Genomic DNA, 22512 nt, shown 5'->3' with positions numbered 1-22512 from the left:
TCATCAGCAAATTTAACAACCATACATTCTGTCCCTTCATCCAAGTTATTGATATAGATTGTAAATACTGTTCTCTGTGGCACTCCACTAGTTACAGCTTGCCACCCTAAAAATGACCCATTTGTGCCTGCTCTCTGTTGCCTTTTGGCGAACCAATTCTCTATCCATGCTAATGTGCTACCCCCTATACCATGGGCTCTGATTTTGTTGAGTAACCTTTGATGTGGCACCTTGTCAAATGCCTTCTGGAAATCCATGAACACCAGATCCACATGTTTCCCTTTATCCAATTGTTGCTTGTTACTTCCTCAAAGAACTGTAATAAATTAGTCAAACACGATTTCCCTGTCATAAAACCATGTTCACTCTGCCTGCTTGCATTGAGATTTTCTAACTGACCTGCTATAACCTCCTTAGTAATAGATTCCAGCATTTTCCCCATGACAGATGTTAAGCTAACTGGCCTGTAGTTTCCTGCTTTCTGTCTCCCTCCTTTCTTGAATCTAGGGAATTTTGGAAAATTAAAACCAATGCATCCACTATCTCAGCAGCCACTTCTTTTAAAACCCGAGGATGAAGTCCATCAGGACGTGGGGACTTGTCAGCTTTTAGCTCTAATAATTCTCTCAGTACCCTTTCCCTGGTGATGGTAATTGTTTTAAGTTCCTCCCTCCCTTTCAACTCTTGTTATTTCTAATCTCTAGTGATGACAGATGGAAAAAAGCTGTTCAATTCCTCCCCCATTTCCTTATTTTCCATTATTAACTCCCCATACTCACTCTTAGAGGACCAACACTCACTTTACTTACTCTTTTCCTTTTTATATACCTGTGGAAACTCTTAGTATCCACGCTTATATTTTTAGCTCGCTTTCTCTCATACTCTAAATTCTCTCTCATTATTTTATTGTCATTCTTTGCTGTTTTTTATATTCTGTCCAATCTTCTGACCTGTCAATACTCGTCGCTGAATTGTACGCTTTTTCTTTCAATTTGATACTATCTTGAATTTCCGTTTTTGGCCACGGATGGCGTGTCCTTCTCCGAGAATCTTTCTTTCTCAGTGGAATGTATCTTAGCTGAGTGTGATTAAATATCTCCTGAAATGTCTGCCACTGCATCTCTGATGACTGATCCTTTAACCCAATGTCCCAGTTTACTTTAGCCAGCTCTGTCTTCAAACCCTCATAATTAGCCTTCCTTAAGTTTAAAACACTAGTTTTAGATCCACTCTTTGGACCCCCAAACTGAATTTGAAATTCAATCATGTTATGATCACTGTTACCTGGGGGCGCCTTTACTATGAGATCATTAATAAATCTTGTCACGTGACACATTACTAGATCTAGACTAGCCTGCTCTCTGGTTGGCTGTAGAACATTCTGGTCTAAGAAACTGTTCCGGAAAACATTCCATGAACTCATCATCCAGGCTACCTTTGCTAATCTGATTTGTCCAATCTATATGTAGATTAAAATCACCCATGATTATCGCTGATACTATTGTGCACCTATTATTTCTTCCTTCTTGCATAACCCGTCCGACAGTGTAGTTACTGTTAGGGGTCCTAGAAACTACTCTCACAAGTAAATTCCTACCTTCACTGTTTCTTTTCTCTATCCAAACTGATTCGACATCTTGATTTTAGAAGTCAGGTCACCTCTCTATTGTACTAATGTCATCCTTAATTAACAGAGCTACCCCTCCACCTTTTCCTACTTTCCTGTCCTTCCAAAATGTCATATACCTTGAATATTCAGGTCCCAGCCTTTGTCATCTTGCTTCCAACTCTGTAACATGGCCTGCCTCTGCTTCCACTCAGTCCATTTGCCACCACAACCCTCCATGTCTAGATTACACCACTGCTCTCCTGGGTGGCACCAAGGAGAAAGCAGTGTTTAAAACCACCCTTTCCAGGCCTCCAGGCCAAATAATCCAAGCAAGGTCAAGTAGTGAACAAAAGACTGGACTGAGTTAGCTGGATTTGGTGGGTTGGATTGTCAGGACTTGCTGACTGCATGAGGCGCACAGGTGATAGCACACCCAAGCTTTACAACGTAGAGCACTGACCAAGTGTACAGGAGACATCAGGGGGCACCGAGAGAGCGTGACCTTCCTTCGTACAGCATGTGATGACATTTTTCTCCTGTTTATCAGACTCTGCGATTGGACAAATTGATTCCCATCAAAACAATGAGTCTGTTGCAAGGAAAGTGTGACTGTTTTATTTGAGTGTGGAGTAGTTAGAATAAAAGGCAGTCGAGCATTTCCAGCTCTTGTGCAAAGATGACATCCATTTAACTCAGCCTTTGTCTGCATTTACCTTTGGTTTTCTGGTCTGTGAAGAATAGAGATTTCTACTCATCAAGGAGCATGAGTGGGAAGAGAATTATTCTGGTCATGACGCGTAAGCAGGTTGTGAACACAAACTTGGTTTCTGAATGCCTTTGTAATATTGCCACACAGTAACCTCTTACTACAATGTGCCTTCAACAATGCAGGGAAATGAATCATACTTGCCTCAAGACTGGAGACATGATGCAGGATTCGGAAGTACATAAGCAATTGTTGTCATCGTGATTCATGCCGAGATTGTGGCCCATCTCATGTGCCATAGTTGATGCAACCCCATGAACATTACTTGTGTGATCCTGGAAAGAAGTTTCTTTTTAAGCACAGCAGCTCCATGTCCAACAGATCAGAATGCAAGCTGATAGGAATCTCCCAAGCTGGCTCCCACTCAACACACTGCTCACCATAAAACCACCATTCTGCCTCTCCCATCTATTTTTTCTTGACACAATGATATTTGGTGTCGCTTCAGACAGTATCACCCATCTCAGTTCTGAAGAAGGGTCACTGACCCGAAACGTTAACTCTGCTTCTCTCTCCACAGATGCTGCCAGACCCGCTGAGTATTTCCAGCATTTCTTGTTTTTAATCACCCACCTCTGCTCCCAACCTCAGCCCATCTGCTGCTGAAACCTGCATCGATGCTTTTGCTACCTTTAGATTGGACCATTCCAACATTTCCCCGGCTGGCCTACTGCCTTTCACCCCTTGCCAACTTCAGCTCACGTAAAACTCTGCTGCCCTATATCCTAGCAGGCACCGAGTCCCATTCACCCATCAGCTTTGTGCTCACTGGCCGACATTGGCTTCCGGTCTGGCAATGCCCTGAATTTAAAATTCTCATCCTTGTTTGCAAATCCCTCCATTGTCTCACCCAACCTCTGTAACATCCTCCAAACCCTAGAACCCTCTAAGATCTCTGTGCTCCTCCAATTCTGGCCTCTTGCACTCCCTGTTTCCATCGCACCACCGTGGGCAGCCATGCCTTCAGTTGCCTGGGCCCTCGGTTCTGGAATTCCCTCCCTAAACCTCTCTGCCTCTCCACATCTCTCTGATCCTTTAAAATGTTCCTTAAAACCTACCCCTTTAAGCAAGCTTTGGTCATCTGCCCTAATGTCTCCTTATGTGGCTCAGTATCAACTTTTGTCTGAAACACTCTTGTGAAGCACCTTGGGAGTTTTGACAATGCTAACGGGATGATGTAAATGCGAGGTTGTATTCTTACGATCATGAATGATCGCAACAGCCAACTGTGATCAAAACTCCCAAATTCCTGCTGGTGCGAAGGGTGGGAGAGGGTCAGGGAGAAAGGAAGGGGGCCTGGGTCTTCCGATCCTGCAACCAAGAGGTTACTGTTCACTGGGAGGTGTCTGGGAGCCATCAACAACAGTTAAGATGACTTCCTTTTCGAACACTTCCACAAAGCCAGCATTCAAGGGAAGTACATTCCACCTCAGCAATGAGAGTTAACGCATTTCCAAGTCAGAAAACTTATTATTACCAACAAGGACTGTTGGGTTAAAAACTATTTTAAGTAGAACGGCTTTTCTCCCCCAACTTGGTGCAGTCCATGATTCAGACAGACTGGCGATTTAACTTCTCCCCTTTTTAAAAAGGACATTTCTTTCTCACTATCTTCCTCATCCCCTTGACACCATCCTGAATACAATAGCCAAATCAGTGATTGAGTGTCCAACTCGCAGACACTTCACAATGCTACTCCTGAGCTGGCACAGTGAGAGGGTGTCTCTATTTATGGGAAAGTCCTGGACTCGCAGGTCTTCAGCACTCCCCTCCCGACAGCCTGATCAACATTGCAATCTTCACTTGATCAGGATGCACAATGTGTTCTTCTGGGACGACAAACATCACATTATATGAACCAAATTTCTAACACAACATTCTCCGAATGGATGATACTTTACTGTCCGCCCTAGTTACTAATCAACCACCTTTCTGACTTGAACTCGGAATATTTGCGCTGGTCATTGACTCAACCTATTACTTATGACCAGGACATCAGCAACAGCAATCAAAGTAATGATCGATGAAGATTCCAGCACTGGATGACGACACCATAGCGCTGCCCGCAATCAAACACTTCATTGAGTCTTTTCAATGATGCTGGGACCAAGCATAGCACCTGGATGAGGCCATTCAGCCTGTTCCACAACAGGATTCATTATATCAAGTTGAGTTGAGTGTGGAACGTACCTGATTAATAGCTCCGGAGTTCCCTGTGCACATTGCACTTACTTGGGCCAAGCCGATTGTACTCCCAGTGAAGTCCACATAACTGGGGAAAAAAGGGGAACAGATGTTAAATGGATCCAAGCCAAACAGTAAAGAATGAAACTCGACACAGATCCTTTCCTTGATAGTCAGTTTATTCACAGAATGCAGCATTACATATCCCTGCCTTCTGTTCACCAACAGCACCTGTGTCCAGCAGGCTCTCTTGAGATTCACTTCAAATCCTTCAGCTTTTTACCTTTAAAACAGAGACATTGTGATTTTTCCCCCTTTGTGACAATCATTGTCTTTCTCAGAAAATAACAAGTCGCTCATCTTTTCAAAGCTAACGGTTTTGTTTCTGAAATGTTTGGGTTCTTGAAGAGGAGAGATGGCACACTTTCCTGGTTTGATTTTGGCAGGTGAACATTGCGTAAGATTTTCAGGCCAAATCCAGTGGACACAAACAGAAGGCTCTGCCTTGGTAATGCACCCGAACCTTGATCTCAATTCAGCACCATTGATTTGACTGGCTCTGACACTGAGGCAGCTGTGGCTCAGTGGGGAGCACTCTTGTCTCTGAGTCACAAGGGTTCCAGGGTTCAAGTCTTATTTCACAATTTGATCCCATAAATCCAAGGCTGACCCTCCAGTGCAGTACTGAGGGAGTACTGCAGTGTCGCAGGTGCTGTCTTTTGGATGGATGAGGCCCCTGCTGCTCCCTCAGGTGGATGTAAAAGATCCCATGGCTCTTATTTTTGAAAAAGAGCAGGCCAGATATTCCTGGTGTCCTGCTCAATATTTATCCATGAATCAACATCATAAAAACAGATTATCTGGTTGATAACAAATTGCGGTTTGTGGGATCTTGCTGTGCGCAAATTGGCTGCTGCATTTATAACCTTACAACAGTGAACACACTTCAAAAATATTTAATTGGCTGCAAAGTGCTTTGAGATGCCCAGGGGTCATGAAAGGTGACAGAAAAAAGCAAGTTGTACTTCCTTTCTTGTCTTTTTTGACAGAATAGCTGTGGCAAGATTTGAAACCATGCAGGTTGGTTCCTGTCAGGACACCTGTGCCCATCTTTCGAGTTTCCCCATTTGGGAAGGAGAACCTGAGGGTTTGGAGGAAGTGAAACAAGCAGAAGAGGACATGTACAAGCTGTTAATTCATACTGGTTACTGCACACAAGAACATAACAAACAGCAACAGGAGTGGAACATCTGGCGCCTTTAACCTACTCTGCCATTCACTCAAATGATGGTTGATTTTTTGCCTCAACTCTACTTTTCCACCCTATTCCCAGATCCTTTGATTTCCTCAGTGTCTAAAAATCTAGCGATCTCAGTCTGCAAAAAAAACACAAAGAGTCAACGAGGAGCAGACCAAGCGTTTTGATCGAACAGCAGCGCTGCCCTTTCTACACAACTCCACATTCACAAAACACCAGCCGCAGATGGGAGGGAAAACCTTTCCCAATGGCACTGCTACTTACGTTAAAAATTGGATGTTGTCGTGTTTCCTTTTTGGGAGCAACTGTGTAACACGCCATGTCAGTATGTTATTCAGAGTTTGACCAGAATCCGCCTCGACAGATATTTTATCTCCAGACGACCAGATCTCCAGACCAATCAAAGCCACGTGTGTTTTTAATGCTTTGTAGAGCTATGGAGAGAGAGAGAGAGAGATAGAGAAAAGGCTTTGGATTTTCCAAATGATATGAAAAAGCTTCCAGTTCATATTGCCAGCATAAGGCAGTCAATGGGAAATGCTGCAGTGATAATACCTGTTATTCTTACTGGCTCCAGAGACGGGACTATCAGCTTGCTCAGCCTTTTGCAGAATAACATGTCAGAACGATTGACGAACTTAGCATGAGGAAGGTTTTAATACAATTTTAAACAGTTGGAAGAATCTACTAAGATTGGAACTGCAGCTGGAAATGTTCTAGGCACAGCCCTGTTGCTTTGGATGCAAGTGCCCGTGTTTTTTACGATCAGCACTGCCAGTGAGCAAGGCTCCTCGCCAGAGAGCCCAGAGGTCAGCCTCCGAGCGACAAGGAGACCAGGTGAGCAATACACAGTGGGTCAGTCAGCAATTGAAAGGGAAAATGCAGGTTAATGCAACGGGTAAGAGCCTTCATCAGGATTGGCACAGGCGGGCAAGCAAGTCCCCTGCACTGAGTCTGGCAAGGAACAATCTCCCTGGCATTCAAACACACACATAAAGGCTGTATATCTGCAGTTAGAGATCAATACTTCCGCTACATCATGCACACTCACAAGAAAGCAGCTAACATGACAACAGTGACTGCAGTTCAAACTTTCTTCATTGGCTGTCAAGTGCTTTGGGATGTCCTGAGATTGTGAAGGGCGTTACAGAAATGCAATTTCTTTCTTCTTGCTTAATGGCTTTGGAAACTTGGGAAGTTGGATTTCCAGATGTGAAGAGGTGATCAGGCGCTGTACATAAATGTTGAGGAATATTTTCCCGATTTCGGCAACACTGTCAGGAATATTTCCACACTGGCTGCAGCACAGTAAGATACAGCTTTAAATCCTTCTCTTACTGTCCTCACAATGTGTCTCAGTCAGAATCTCGCAAGACGACCCCCGACAACTGTACAACACTGTGACAATTCTCCATTTCCTTGCTCTGACAATCCACACCCAATGAAGAGCAGAGATGAGATTACAGGAATTCACAGCAGGCATCATTTTAGCTTTAAAAATTCTCATCCTTGTTTTCAAATCCCTCCATGGCCTCACCCTCCCTATCTCTGTAATCTCCTCCAGCCCCACAACCCTCCCAGATATCTTCATTCCTCTAATTCTGGCCTCTTCAACATCTCTGATTTTAATCACTCCACCATTGATGGCTGTCTCTTCAGCTGCCTGGGCCCTAAACTCTGGAATATCCTCCCTAAACCTCTCTGCCTCTCCACCTCGTTTTCCCCCTTCAAGACACTCCTCATAACCTACCTCGTTGGCCAAACTTCTGGTCATCGGACCTAATATCTCCGTTTGTGGCTCAGTGTCATGTTTTGTTTAATAATGCTCCTGTCAAGTGCCTTGGGGCGTTTTATTATGTCAAAGGCGCTACATGAAGAGAAGTTGTTATTGTTACTAAGTTAGCTTATCATTGGAACCGCGCCCTATGAAGCTTCAACAAATGTCTAAAATAAGCACAAGGAAAGCCTTAATTTGACGCAGAAGTTCATCAGAAAAATGACTCACTGTGCCAAGCAGAGTTTTACACTTTGGGTGTTAGCAGTTTGGATAAACGCCTGTGGACGATGATTTGGCAAGGCTAAAAGATTGCATTTCAAGGCAAATGAAAAACGTTTAACCAACATCGAGGGCTGAAGGGCCTGTACTGCGCTGTAATGTTCCAATTCTAATTAACCAAACGGGAGCTTCAGGTTGTTTGTACATTTGTACTGTCATGGGAACACCCTCGAGCTGCAAGCCAAACACCACCTGGACTTGGACAGATATTTTCGCTCCTGCATTATCACTGGGCCAAGATCTTGGAACTCCCTGCCTAACACCTCCGTGGAAACACTTTCAACCATGGGGTTTAAGAAGACAGCTCAGCACGACCTTCTCCAGGCATCTCGGGACAGGCAATACATGTGGTCTAAGCAGTTCTGCTCATGTCCCGAGGACAGACAGAATATTTATAGAGTCACAGAGTCATAGAGTTGTACAGCACAGAAACAGGCCCTTCGGCCCATCGTGTCTGTGCTGGCCATCAAGCACCTTTCCATTCTAATCCCATTTTCCAGCACTTGGCCCGGAGCCTTGTATGCTACGGCATTTCAAGTGCTCATCTAAATACTTCTTAAATGTTATGAAGGCTCCTGCCTCTACCACCCCTTCAGGCAGTGTGTTCCAGATTCCAAATTCACCCTCTAGGTGAATTTTCTTTTCTCAAATCCCCTCTAAACCTCCTGCCCCTCACCTTAAATCTATGCCCCCTGATTATTGACACTACTGCAAAGGGAAAAAGTTTCTTTCTATCTAACCTATCAATGCCCCTCATAATTTTGTAAACCTCAATCAGGTCCCCCCTCAGCCTTCTCTGTTCTAAAGAAAACAACCCCAGCCTATCCAGTCTCTCTTCATAGCTGAAATGCTCCAGCCCAGGCAACATCCTGGTGAATCTCCTCTGCACCCTCTCCAGTGCAATCACATCCTTCCTATAGTGTGGCGACCAGAACTGTACACCGTACTCCAGCTGTGGCCTAACTAGCATTTTATACAGCTCCATCATAACCTCCCTGCTCTTATATTCTATGCCTCGGCTAATAAAGGCAAGTATCCCATACGCCTTCCTAACCACCTTATCTACATGTGCTGCTGCCGACAGTGATCTATGGGCAAGTACTCAACAAGCACTTTCACTTTGGATAGGCACATTCCAAAAAATGCTCAATAACTTGATGGTGCAAACTGAAATGAAACTTCACTCGTCATTCCTGTGCGAAGCTGAGTCCTGAATTAGAAATCTCCGAAAAAACAGACAATGCATCTCATGGCTCCTGCAGCATTTTCCGAACAGTGGAGCAGTGCGTTAGGTACAGAGTGTGCTCTCAGTCCTTGGGCTGAAACACTAAAGGGAGGTGTGAAAAGGAGCTTCCCAATAAATGAAGAATCGGATAGGTTCACCCAGAAGCTGTGAGTGAGGGGCAAGGTTATCGAATCGGATCTTCAGCCAAGAGTGCTAGATAGCAGGAGAAGAAAGCGATGACAAAGGGATGACCGAGGAATTTTTTTTAATGTTTCAAGCGTTTGGGTGACTTACCAGGTTAATGTGATTCACTGCCTCAAATACCCTGCTCCTCACTGCTTCCACAGAACCCAAGTATCGGAACTGAAAAGCAAACACAAGGAAATCGTCATGAAACACAGGATAAACAGCCACAATGGCTGTACTTAGTGCAGCAAATGAGCACAAGAGTGTTCCATTTCACCACTGCAGTGTGGCCATCGTCCAGTGCAGTACTGAAGCAGTGCTGCTCTGTCAGAGGTGCCGTCTTTCGGATGAGATGTTGAACCGAAGCCCCAGTAAAAGATCCGTGACGCTATTTCAAAGAACAGCAGGGGAGTTCTCCCCAGTGTCCTGGCCAATATTTAATCCCTCAACTAACATCACGAAAAAAAACCAGATGATCTCACTGGTCATTGTCACACTGCTGTCTGTGGGTCTGCGCTGTGCACAAAATGGCTTTTCTTCTTGTCGGCAGCAGTTGAAAGACCAGCATGAATTGCCCATCCTTGCCACATTTTCAACATTGTAACAGTGATGACACTTCAAGGGGAGTGATTGGCTGCCAAGTGCTTTGGGATGTCCTGGAGTCATGAATGGCACGACAGAAATGCAGATCTTTAAGAGGAGGAAGAATCATATCGTAACGAAGGTTCGGAAGTGAGCTAAGGTCAGAGTGGTGAGCAAGGTGGCTCGAAACCTGATGGCAGACAGCAGGGGGGGTGAAGGACAGTTACTCAGACTGGTAAAAGATGGAAAGTAGTGTCCCATAAGGATTGGTGCTGGAAACACTGCCCTTCACGTGAATGAATTGGACTCGAGAATCAGAAGTATAATTTCAATATTTGCAGACGGCGCCAAATTGGGAGGTGCAGTTAATACAAAATATTACACTCATGTAGCAAAATACAGGAAGACATTAGCAGACCTGTAGAATGGGTATGTAATTCTCAAATGAATTTCTATATAGATAAGTGTGAGGTGGAGACTGTTGGTAGGAAGACTAGGGAGGTCACATGCTCCTTGAAAAATAAGAGTCTGAATGGTGTAGAAGATCAAAGGGATTTGGAGGCGTCGAGACAGCAATCACCACATGTTGACACAGGTTAACAAGACCATTAAAAAAAGCAAACCAAGTACGAAGGCGCATTCGAGAGGAATGGAACTGAAAACCAGAAGCGATGTCTGGTATTGTCCAGAATCAGGGTGAGGCCACACTTGCAGAACTGTGCACACTGCTGATCTCCATCTTATAAAAAAGGGTGGAGGCAGTGGAGAAGATGCGAAAAAAGATTCACGAAGATGGTAGCTGAAACGAGCATATACACTGATCTGGAAAGGCTGGGCAGACTGGGCATCATCTCTCAAGAAAGGAGAAGGCAGAGGGGTGACTGGACAGAGGTCACGAGCATCGTGAAAGGGTTTGGGAGGGCAGATGCAGAGGCAATGTTTCCACTTGTGGGGGAGTCCAGGACTAGGGACTATAAATATGAGAAAGTCAGGAATAAATCCAATGGGAAATGCAGGAGAAAGTTCTTTGCCCAGACAGTGGTGAGAATGTGGAACTCACAACCACAGGGAGTGATTGAGGTGAATACCATAGATGCATTTAAAGGGAAGTTGGATAAACACAAGAGGCGAAAGGGATAGAAGGATATGTTGATAAGCTGAGACAAAGGGGGTGGGGGAGGTTCATGTGGAGCAGAAACATGAGAATGGACCAGATGGGCCGAATGGCCTGTTTCTGTACTGTAAACACAAAGCAAATATCTAATCAGATTCCTCATTCTCCTCAGCTTTTACCACAGGATTTCCGTCAGGACACGAATAAATATGGAATGACCATTCCCAGGCATGACTGCCCAGGGACTCAGTGGTGCTGCACCAGTATGTCCACAACCAACATGAGACTGGGGAATGAGCAGCAACAGAGACAACAGAAACGTCATTAGCTTGATGCAGTGAAAACTCTACTCACCTCAGAGTAATCTGCCACCACATACAGTTCAATGTATTTCTTCGCCTTCAGGAAGTTGCTTCTCTGAAAGGAATAGGAATCAATGAATGAAACACACGCAAAATCGATTCTCCATACTGCCATCACTCTCACAGTTAACAGTTAGAAAAGATTTCAGCAAATAAACAGTGGCCACAGATTGCAGCTGCATCTGAAGAAGCTGCTTTGAAGACGTTGGATACCCGGGAGTGAATTACAGACTGGAATCTAATCGAGGGGTTCAGATGGTTTATATATAGAATAATGGATACCTGGGAGTGAGTTACAGACTGGAATCTAATCGAGGGGTTCAGATGGTTTATATATAGAATAATGGATACCTGGGAGTGAGTTACAGACTGGAATCTAATCGAGGGGTTCAGATGGTTTATATATAGAATAATGGATACCTGGGAGTGAGTTACAGACTGGAATCTAATCGAGGAGTTCAGATGGTTTATATATAGAATAATGGATACCCGGGAGTGAGTTACAGACTGGAATCTAATCGAGGAGTTCAGATGGTTTATATATAGAATAATGGATACCCGGGAGTGAGTTACAGACTGGAATCTAATCGAGGGGTTCAGATGGTTTATAAATAGAATAATGGATACCCGGGAGTGAGGTGCAGTCTGGAATCTAATCGAGGGGTTCAGATGGTTTATATATAGAATAATGGATACCCGGGAGTGAGTTACAGACTGGAATCTAATCGAGGGGTTCAGATGGTTTATATATAGAATAATGGATACCCGGGAGTGAGTTACAGACTGGAATATAATCGAGGGGTTCAGATGGTTTATATATAGAATAATGGATACCCGGGAGTGAGTTACAGACTGGAATCTAATCGAGGGGTTCAGATGGTTTATATATAGAATAATGGATACCCGGGAGTGAGTTACAGACTGGAATCTAATCGAGGGGTTCAGATGGTTTATATATAGAATAATGGATACCCGGGAGTGAGTTACAGACTGGAATCTAATCGAGGGGTTCAGATGGTTTATATATAGAATAATGGATACCCGGGAGTGAGTTACAGACTGGAATCTAATCGAGGGGTTCAGATGGTTTATATATAGAATAATGGATACCCGGGAGTGAGTTACAGACTGGAATCTAATCGAGGGGTTCAGATGGTTTATATGTAGAATAATGGATATCCGGGAGTGAGTTACAGACTGGAATCTAATCGAGGGGTTCAGATGGTTTATATATAGAATAATGGATACCCGGGAGTGAGTTACAGACTGGAATCTAATCGAGGGGTTCAGATGGTTTAGATGTAGAATAATGGATACCCGGGAGTGAGTTACAGACTGGAATCTAATCGAGGGGTTCGGATGGTTTATATATAGAATAATGGATACCCGGGAGTGAGTTACAGACTGGAATCTAATCGAGGGGTTCAGATGGTTTATATAGAGAATATTGGATACCCGGGAGTGAGTTACAGACTGGAATCTAATCGAGGGGTTCAGATGGTTTATATATAGAATAATGGATACCCGGGAGTGAGTTACAGACTGGAATCTAATCGAGGGGTTCAGATGGTTTATATATAGAATAATGGATACCTGGGAGTGAGTTACAGACTGGAATCTAATCGAGGGGTTCGGATGGTTTATATATGGAATAATGGATACCCGGGAGTGAGTTACAGACTGGAATCTAATCGAGGGGTTCAGATGGTTTATATATGGAATAATGGATACCCGGGAGTGAGTTACAGACTGGAATCTAATCGAGGGGTTCAGATGGTTTATATATAGAATAATGGATACCCGGGAGTGAGTTACAGACTGGAATCTAATCGAGGGGTTCAGATGGTTTATATACAGAATAATGGATACCCGGGAGTGAGTTACAGACTGGAATCTAATCGAGGGGTTCAGATGGTTTATATATAGAATAATGGATACCCGGGAGTGAGTTACAGACTGGAATCTAATCGAGGGGTTCAGATGGTTTAAAGATAGAATAATGGATACCTGGGAGTGAGTTACAGACTGGAATCTAATCGAGGGGTTCAGATGGTTTATAAATAGAATAATGGATACCCGGGAGTGAGTTGCAGACTGGAATCTAATCGAGGGGTTCAGATGGTTTATATATAGAATAATGGATACCCGGGAGTGAGTTACAGACTGGAATCTAATCGAGGGGTTCAGATGGTTTATATAGAGAATATTGGATACCCGGGAGTGAGTTACAGACTGGAATCTAATCGAGGGGTTCAGATGGTTTATAAATAGAATAATGGATACCCGGGAGTGAGTTACAGACTGGAATCTAATCGAGGGGTTCAGATGGTTTAGATGTAGAATAATGGATACCCGGGAGTGAGTTACAGACTGGAATCTAATCGAGGGGTTCGGATGGTTTATATATAGAATAATGGATACCCGGGAGTGAGTTACAGACTGGAATCTAATCGAGGGGTTCAGATGGTTTATATAGAGAATATTGGATACCCGGGAGTGAGTTACAGACTGGAATCTAATCGAGGGGTTCAGATGGTTTATATATAGAATAATGGATACCCGGGAGTGAGTTACAGACTGGAATCTAATCGAGGGGTTCAGATGGTTTATATATAGAATAATGGATACCTGGGAGTGAGTTACAGACTGGAATCTAATCGAGGGGTTCGGATGGTTTATATATGGAATAATGGATACCCGGGAGTGAGTTACAGACTGGAATCTAATCGAGGGGTTCAGATGGTTTATATATGGAATAATGGATACCCGGGAGTGAGTTACAGACTGGAATCTAATCGAGGGGTTCAGATGGTTTATATATAGAATAATGGATACCCGGGAGTGAGTTACAGACTGGAATCTAATCGAGGGGTTCAGATGGTTTATATACAGAATAATGGATACCCGGGAGTGAGTTACAGACTGGAATCTAATCGAGGGGTTCAGATGGTTTATATATAGAATAATGGATACCCGGGAGTGAGTTACAGACTGGAATCTAATCGAGGGGTTCAGATGGTTTAAAGATAGAATAATGGATACCTGGGAGTGAGTTACAGACTGGAATCTAATCGAGGGGTTCAGATGGTTTATAAATAGAATAATGGATACCCGGGAGTGAGTTGCAGACTGGAATCTAATCGAGGGGTTCAGATGGTTTATATATAGAATAATGGATACCCGGGAGTGAGTTACAGACTGGAATCTAATCGAGGGGTTCAGATGGTTTATATATAGAATAATGGATACCTGGGAGTGAGTTACAGACTGGAATCTAATCGAGGGGTTCAGATGGTTTATATATAGAATAATGGATACCCGGGAGTGAGTTACAGACTGGAATCTAATCGAGGGGTTCAGATGGTTTATATATAGAATAATGGATACCTGGGAGTGAGTTACAGACTGGAATATAATCGAGGGGTTCGGGGGGTTTATATATAGAATAATGGATACCCGGGAGTGAGTTACAGACTGGAATCTAATCGAGGGGTTCAGATGGTTTATATATAGAATAATGGATACCCGGGAGTGAGTTACAGACTGGAATCTAATCGAGGGGTTCAGATGGTTTATATATAGAATAATGGATACCCGGGAGTGAGTTACAGACTGGAATCTAATCGAGGGGTTCAGATGGTTTATATATAGAATAATGGATACCCGGGAGTGAGTTACAGACTGGAATCTAATCGAGGGGTTCAGATGGTTTATATAGAGAATATTGGATACCCGGGAGTGAGTTACAGACTGGAATCTAATCGAGGGGTTCGGATGGTTTATATATAGAATAATGGATACCCGGGAGTGAGTTACAGACTGGAATCTAATCGAGGGGTTCAGATGGTTTATATCTTGGATAACAGATAGCCAGGAGTGAGTTACAAACTGGAATCTAACCGAGGGGTTTAGGTGGTCTGTGTGTAGATGACTGAGATATTGTTTATATTTAACCACACCATGTGATATTACATTGTTCCATGTATCTAAGGACAACACTTTTGAGCTGAACTTGTGAAGGTACAGCTCTGTGGAGTTTCTCTTTACCAAACAGTGGTATGTTGAGCTGCCGGACTATCACGCCTTCACCAGTCATGACCTGAATTAAAAGATGACATCCCTCTCCTGAAGTCTCCCCATGGATACCTGCTCCCGAAGGCTATGCACTGTCCCACTCCAGGAACATGAGCACAAAATCTTGGCTGATGTTCCAGCACAGTGCTGACGGAGTGAGGCACTGTCGGGGGTGAAGTCTTTCAGATGAGACATTAAACCACAGTGCCGTCTACCCTCTCAGGTGGATGTTGTATATCCCTGAAGAACAGGGAAGATTCTCCCTGCTGTTCTGGACAATAATGACCCTTCAAGCAGCACCATTATCTGGGTCAATATCACATGGTGGTTTGTGGGAGCTTGCTGTGCGCGTGTTAGCCACTGCGTTTCCTGCAGTACTACAGTGGCTACACTTCAAAAATACTTCAGTACCCACAAAGCACTTTGGGATGTCATAAGATGGCGAAAGGCACTATATAAATGCAAGTCTTTCCTTTTCTCGTCTTCTCCTTTCATGTTAACACACAATAATCTCACTAATAAAGTCGTCACTTGGTTTGAATACCTCACTCGCAGAGCCAAATGTTTCTTCCACTCTTGGTTCCAGAATGTCCCACGTAGTGTTTACTACACCACAGGTTTTCAGTGGCAGTCTGAGCTCCTCATATTTGTAGAGTGCATGCTCCTTGCTGACTGATTCTTTCAGAGGCTCCATCAGATATCTTTGGCCATTGGTGCGGATATAGCCACTGGAAAAGAGGCAAAAGGGAAGAGTCAAGGAGGATATTTGTGTCTCAAGTTGGATGAAGAGCCTTCAGGACTGAAGAAAGCCCAAAAGCAGCAACAGTCATTCAGCTTCCCAACTCCAGATCTTCTGTTCACCGTCTATCATCCAGGAGAGCCGGAATAAGCTGTCTGTTACTGGTGCAGCTCTGGGTTGGCAAGTGTTGCCCCAGTGTCCTGACCTTACCTAAATCCATCACAGGTGCTGAAGCTAGCCGAGGAATCTCCTTCGCCCTTTATGTAACCATGGTAATAGCAGTGATCCTGGAAATTAGGGAGGGGGAAGAAAAAGGAGATGGTCAGTCATAAATATCACCCAGAAAGCTTTCATTTAAAAACAGGGTCAATCCAGAGGTTTGCTGCTGTGAGAGCCAGGTACTCTACACAAGCTATCAGGAAACACTGCCCTTGAGCCTCATAACACTGTGGCAAAGGATACCCAACTTTTTAAGAGCTTGGATCCAATCCAATGATCCCAATTCCTCAATTTCAATTCCTCCTAAATTAAGCCCAATCCTGAGCAGTTCAGTTAATACTGAGTGTGAAGATTGTGGGTTCAAGACCCACTCCAGTAACTTGAGCTTGTAACCCAGGATGGCAGTACATTGCAGGACTGGGTGGAGGGCTGCATGGAGAAGGTGCAGTCTTTCAGATGTGACATTAAACTGAAGCCCTGTCTACCCTTTCGGATGGGCTTGAAAGATACAACAGCACAGTTCAGAGGACATCAGGACAATTATCCCAGTGGCCGAGTGAATATTAACTCCCCCAACCAACACCTAAAATAGATGATCTGATCCTTTATTTTGCTGCTGTTTGTGGGAGCTTGCTGTGCACAAATTGGTTGCCGCGTGTCCTACAGTACAACAGCGTCTATACACTCATTGGTTGTAAAGCACTTTAGAAACTCCTGAGCTCATACACGTTGCTGCATAAATACAAGTTAGTCTTTGTTTAAATGAAGCAAAGGTAATGCTTTTCACTGTGATGTTGGATCATTTCCCCGATTGATGATGTTCGAAAAGGCCAAACACCAAGTTTTCCCATTTTAGACTCACCTTTACATAAAAGGATAAAACACGCCCAAGAGGTTGCAGTGACTGTAAAAGGAGGGGTAGGGTGAGAAAAACCATGAAAATGAGGACCTCAGAGTTTGCACGGTTGTACAAAGACGGCCGATGAGGGCACAGTGATGGACAGGAATTGAAGTTCCTGGTAGTTTGTTGACAGGGGGAAGGAGGAAGTGATCGATCTGATCAACATCGAGGCAGGTGTGCGTGTGAATTGATGTTGATTCAAAGAACATATCTCCCAAGCCAGCGACGACATTTCACTGAGATGAGGTCTCCATGACTTGGAGCCGACAGACTGCGGTGTTTGTGTGCTGACTGCCACCGAGCAAGGGTTTTTGTTGAGTGGATTATCTCGTTGGAAACAGGTTTCTCCATCAGGTTGCAACATATCCTGGAATGTACCTAGTATCACTGTCAACAACAGAGACAGTCTCACATGCACTCGTCTGTAAATTCCTGTGTTCTATCCTCCATAAAGCTGAATTCATGCCAAACTATGTATCCCATCCTGTAAGTCGCAACATGTCCCGTTCCCCTATAACCCCTGTACTCACTGACCGACATTAACACACACCAAGTCCCGTTCCCCTATCACCCCTGTGCTCACTGACCGACATTAACACACACCAAGTCCCGTTCCCCTATCACCCCTGTACTCACTGACCTACATTAACACACACCATGTCCCATTCCCCTATCACCCCTGTACTCACTGACCTACATTAACACACACCAAGTCCCGTTCCCCTATCACCCCTGTACTCACTGACCGACATTAACACACACCAAGTCCCATTCCCCTATCACCCCTGTGCTCACTGACCTACATTAACACACACCAAGTCCCATTCCCCTATCACCCCTGTACTCACTGACCTACATTAACACACACCAAGTCCCGTTCCTCTATCACCCCTGTGCTCACTGACCTACATTAACACACACCAAGTCCCATTCCCCTATCACCCCTGTACTCACTGACCTACATTAACACACACCAAGTCCCGTTCCCCTATCACCCCTGTACTCACTGACCTACATTAACACACACCAAGTCCCATTCCCCTATCACCCCTGTACTCACTGACCTACATTAACACACACCAAGTCCCGTTCCTCTATAACCCCTGTACTCACTGACCTATATTAACACACACCAAGTCCCGTTCCCCTATAACCCCTGTGCTCACTGACCTACACTAACACACACCAAGTCCCATTCCCCTATCACCCCTGTACTCACTGACCTACATTAACACACACCAAGTCCCGTTCCCCTATCACCCCTGTGCTCACTGACCTACATTAACACAATCCCAGTCCCGTTCCCCTATCACCCCTGTACTCACTGACCTACATTAACACACACCAAGTCCCGTTCCTCTATCACCCCTGTGCTCACTGACCTACATTAACACACACCAAGTCCCATTCCCCTATCACCCCTGTACTCACTGACCTACATTAACACACACCAAGTCCCGTTCCCCTATAACCCCTGTACTCACTGACCGACATTAACACACACCAAGTCCCATTCCCCTATCACCCCTGTGCTCACTGACCTACATTAACACACACCAAGTCCCGTTCCCCTATCACCCCTGTACTCACTGACCTACATTAACACACACCAAGTCCCGTTCCTCTATCACCCCTGTGCTCACTGACCTACATTAACACACACCAAGTCCCGTTCCTCTATAACCCCTGTACTCACTGACCTATATTAACACACACCAAGTCCCGTTCCCCTATAACCCCTGTGCTCACTGACCTACACTAACACACACCAAGTCCCATTCCCCTATCACCCCTGTACTCACTGACCTACATTAACACACACCAAGTCCCGTTCCCCTATCACCCCTGTGCTCACTGACCTACATTAACACAATCCCAGTCCCGTTCCCCTATCACCCCTGTACTCACTGACCTACATTAACACACACCAAGTCCCGTTCCTCTATCACCCCTGTGCTCACTGACCTACATTAACACACACCAAGTCCCATTCCCCTATCACCCCTGTACTCACTGACCTACATTAACACACACCAAGTCCCATTCCCCTATCACCCCTGTGCTCACTGACCTACATTAACACACACCAAGTCCCGTTCCTCTATCACCCCTGTGCTCACTGACCTACATTAACACACACCAAGTCCCGTTCCCCTATCACCCCTGTGCTCACTGACCTATATTAACACACACCAAGTCCCATTCCCCTATCACCCCTGTACTCACTGACCTACATTAACACACACCAAGTCCCGTTCCCCTATCACCCCTGTACTCACTGACCTACATTAACACACACCAAGTCCCTTTCCCCTATCACCCCTGTGCTCACTGACCTATATTAACACACACCAAGTCCCGTTCCCCTATCACCCCTGTGCTCACTGACCTATATTAACACACACCAAGTCCCATTCCCCTATCACCCCTGTACTCACTGACCTACACTAACACACACCAAGTCCCATTCCCCCATCACCCCTGTACTCACTGACCTACATTAACACACACCAAGTCCCATTCCTCTATCACCCCTGTGCTCAGTGACCTGCATTAACACACACCAAGTCCCGTTCCCCTATCACCCCTGTACACACTGACCTACATTAACACACACCAAGTCCCATTCCCCTATCACCCCTGTGCTCACTGACCTACATTAACACACACCAAGTCCCATTCCCCTATCACCCCTGTACTCACTGACCTACATTAACACACACCAAGTCCCGTTCCCCTATCACCCCTGTACTCACTGACCTACATTAACACACACCAAGTCCCATTCCCCTATCGCCCCTGTACACACTGACCTACATTAACACACACCAAGTCCCATTCCCCTATCACCCCTGTGCTCACTGACCTACATTAACACACACCAAGTCCCATTCCCCTATCACCCCTGTACACACTGACCTACATTAACACACACCAAGTCCCATTCCCCTATCACCCCTGTGCTCACTGACCTACATTAACACACACCAAGTCCCATTCCCCTATCACCCCTGTACTCACTGACCTGCATTAACACACACCAAGTCCCGTTCCCCTATCACCCCTGTACACACTGACCTACATTAACACACACCAAGTCCCGTTCCCCTATCACCCCTGTACTCACTGACCTGCATTAACACACACCAAGTCCCATTCCGCTATCACCCCTGTACTCACTGACCTACATTAACACACACCAAGTCCCATTCCTCTATCACCCCTGTGCTCAGTGACCTGCATTAACACACACCAAGTCCCGTTCCCCTATCACCCCTGTACACACTGACCTACATTAACACACACCAAGTCCCATTCCCCTATCACCCCTGTACTCACTGACCTACATTAACACACACCAAGTCCCATTCCCCTATCACCCCTGTAATCACTGACCTACATTAACACACACCAAGTCCCGTTCCCCTATCACCCCTGTACTCACTGACCTGCATTAACACACACCAAGTCCCATTCCGCTATCACCCCTGTACTCACTGACCTACATTAACACACACCAAGTCCCGTTCCTCTATCACCCCTGTGCTCACTGACCTACATTAACACACACCATGTCCCGTTCCCCTATCACCCCTGTACACACTGACCTACATTAACACACACCAAGACCCGTTCCCCTATCACCCCCTGTACTCACTGACCTACATTAATACACACCATGTCCCGTTCCTCTATCACCCCTGTGCTCACTGACCTACATTAACGCACACCAAGTCCCCTTCCCCTATCACCCCTGTACTCACTGACCTACATTAACACACACCAAGTCCCGTTCCCCTATCACCCCTGTGCTCACTGACCTACATTAACACAATCCCAGTCCCGTTCCCCTATCACCCCTGTACTCACTGACCTACATTAACACACACCAAATCCCGTTCCCCTATCACCCCTGTGCTCACTGACCTACATTAACACAATCCCAGTCCCGTTCCCCTATCACCCCTGTACTCACTGACCTACATTAACACACACCAAATCCCATTCCCCTATCACCCCTGTGCTCACTGACCTACATTAACACAATCCCAGTCCCGTTCCCCTATCACCCCTGTACTCACTGACCTACATTAACACACACCAAGTCCCATTCCCCTATAACCCCTGTGCTCACTGACCTACATTAACACAATCCCAGTCCCCCATCACCCCTGTACTCACTGACCTACATTAACACACACCAAGTCCCGTTCCTCTATCACCCCTGTGCTCACTGACCTACATTAACACACACCAAGTCCCGTTCCTCTATCACCCCTGTGCTCACTGACCTACATTAACACACACCAAATCCCATTCCCCCTTCACCCCTGTACTCACTGACCTACATTAACACACACCAAGTCCCGTTCCTCTATCACCCCTGTACTCACTGACCTACATTCACACACACCAAGTCCCGTTCCCCTATCACCCCTGTGCTCACTGACCTACATTAACACACACCAAGTCCCGTTCCCCTATCACCCCTGTACTCACTGACCTATATTAACACACACCAAGTCCCGTTCCCCGATCACCCCTGTACTCACTGACCTACATTAACACACACCAAGTCCCGTTCCCCTATCACCCCTGTCCTCACTGACCTACATTAACACACACCAAGTCCCATTCCCCTATCACCCCTGTGCTCACTGACCTACATTAACACACACCAAGTCCCATTCCCCTATCACCCCTGTACTCACTGACCTACATTAACACACACCAAGTCCCGTTCCCCTATCACCCCTGTAATCACTGACCTACATTAACACACACCAAGTCCCATTCCCCTATCACCCCTGTACTCACTGACCGACATTAACACACACCAAGTCCCGTTCCCCTATCACCCCTGTACTCACTGACCTACATTAACACACACCAAGTCCCATTCCCCTATCACCCCTGTACTCACTGACCTACATTAACACACACCAAGTCCCATTCCCCTATCACCCCTGTGCTCACTGACCTACATTAACACACACCAAGTCCCATTCCCCTATCACCCCTGTACTCACTGACCTACATTAACACACACCAAGACCCATTCCCCTATCACCCCTGTACTCACTGACCTACATTAACACACACCAAGTCCCGTTCCTCTATCACCCCTGTACTCACTGACCTACATTAACACACACCAAGTCCCATTCCCCTATCACCCCTGTACTCACTGACCTACATTAACACACACCAAGACCCATTCCCCTATCACCCCTGTA

At 45.3% G+C, this 22512-nt stretch overlaps 1 protein-coding gene across 2 annotated transcripts in view; it reads right to left on the bottom strand.

Annotated features, from left to right (window-relative positions):
- The window catches only part of LOC137357072 (zinc metalloproteinase-disintegrin-like MTP4), a 65422-nt gene that overhangs the window by 26259 nt on the left and 16651 nt on the right, over window positions 1-22512 (bottom strand). For both annotated transcript variants that reach the window (XM_068023056.1, XM_068023057.1), the window contains exons 5-11: window positions 16366-16442; window positions 15961-16144; window positions 11335-11397; window positions 9393-9461; window positions 6082-6251; window positions 4566-4647; window positions 2520-2650 (exon numbers count right to left, since the gene is read on the bottom strand). In XM_068023056.1, coding sequence (XP_067879157.1) covers window positions 2520-2650; window positions 4566-4647; window positions 6082-6251; window positions 9393-9461; window positions 11335-11397; window positions 15961-16144; window positions 16366-16442 — 776 coding nt within the window. The remainder of the gene's footprint in view (window positions 1-2519; window positions 2651-4565; window positions 4648-6081; window positions 6252-9392; window positions 9462-11334; window positions 11398-15960; window positions 16145-16365; window positions 16443-22512) is intronic.

The sequence above is a fragment of the Heterodontus francisci genome, chromosome 47 (assembly GCF_036365525.1).
Source record: "Heterodontus francisci isolate sHetFra1 chromosome 47, sHetFra1.hap1, whole genome shotgun sequence".
In the NCBI taxonomy this organism is placed as follows: Eukaryota; Metazoa; Chordata; class Chondrichthyes; order Heterodontiformes; family Heterodontidae; genus Heterodontus; species Heterodontus francisci.
The sequence above is the reverse complement of the archived record's forward strand: the minus strand, read 5'-3'. Positions and strand labels throughout refer to the sequence as shown.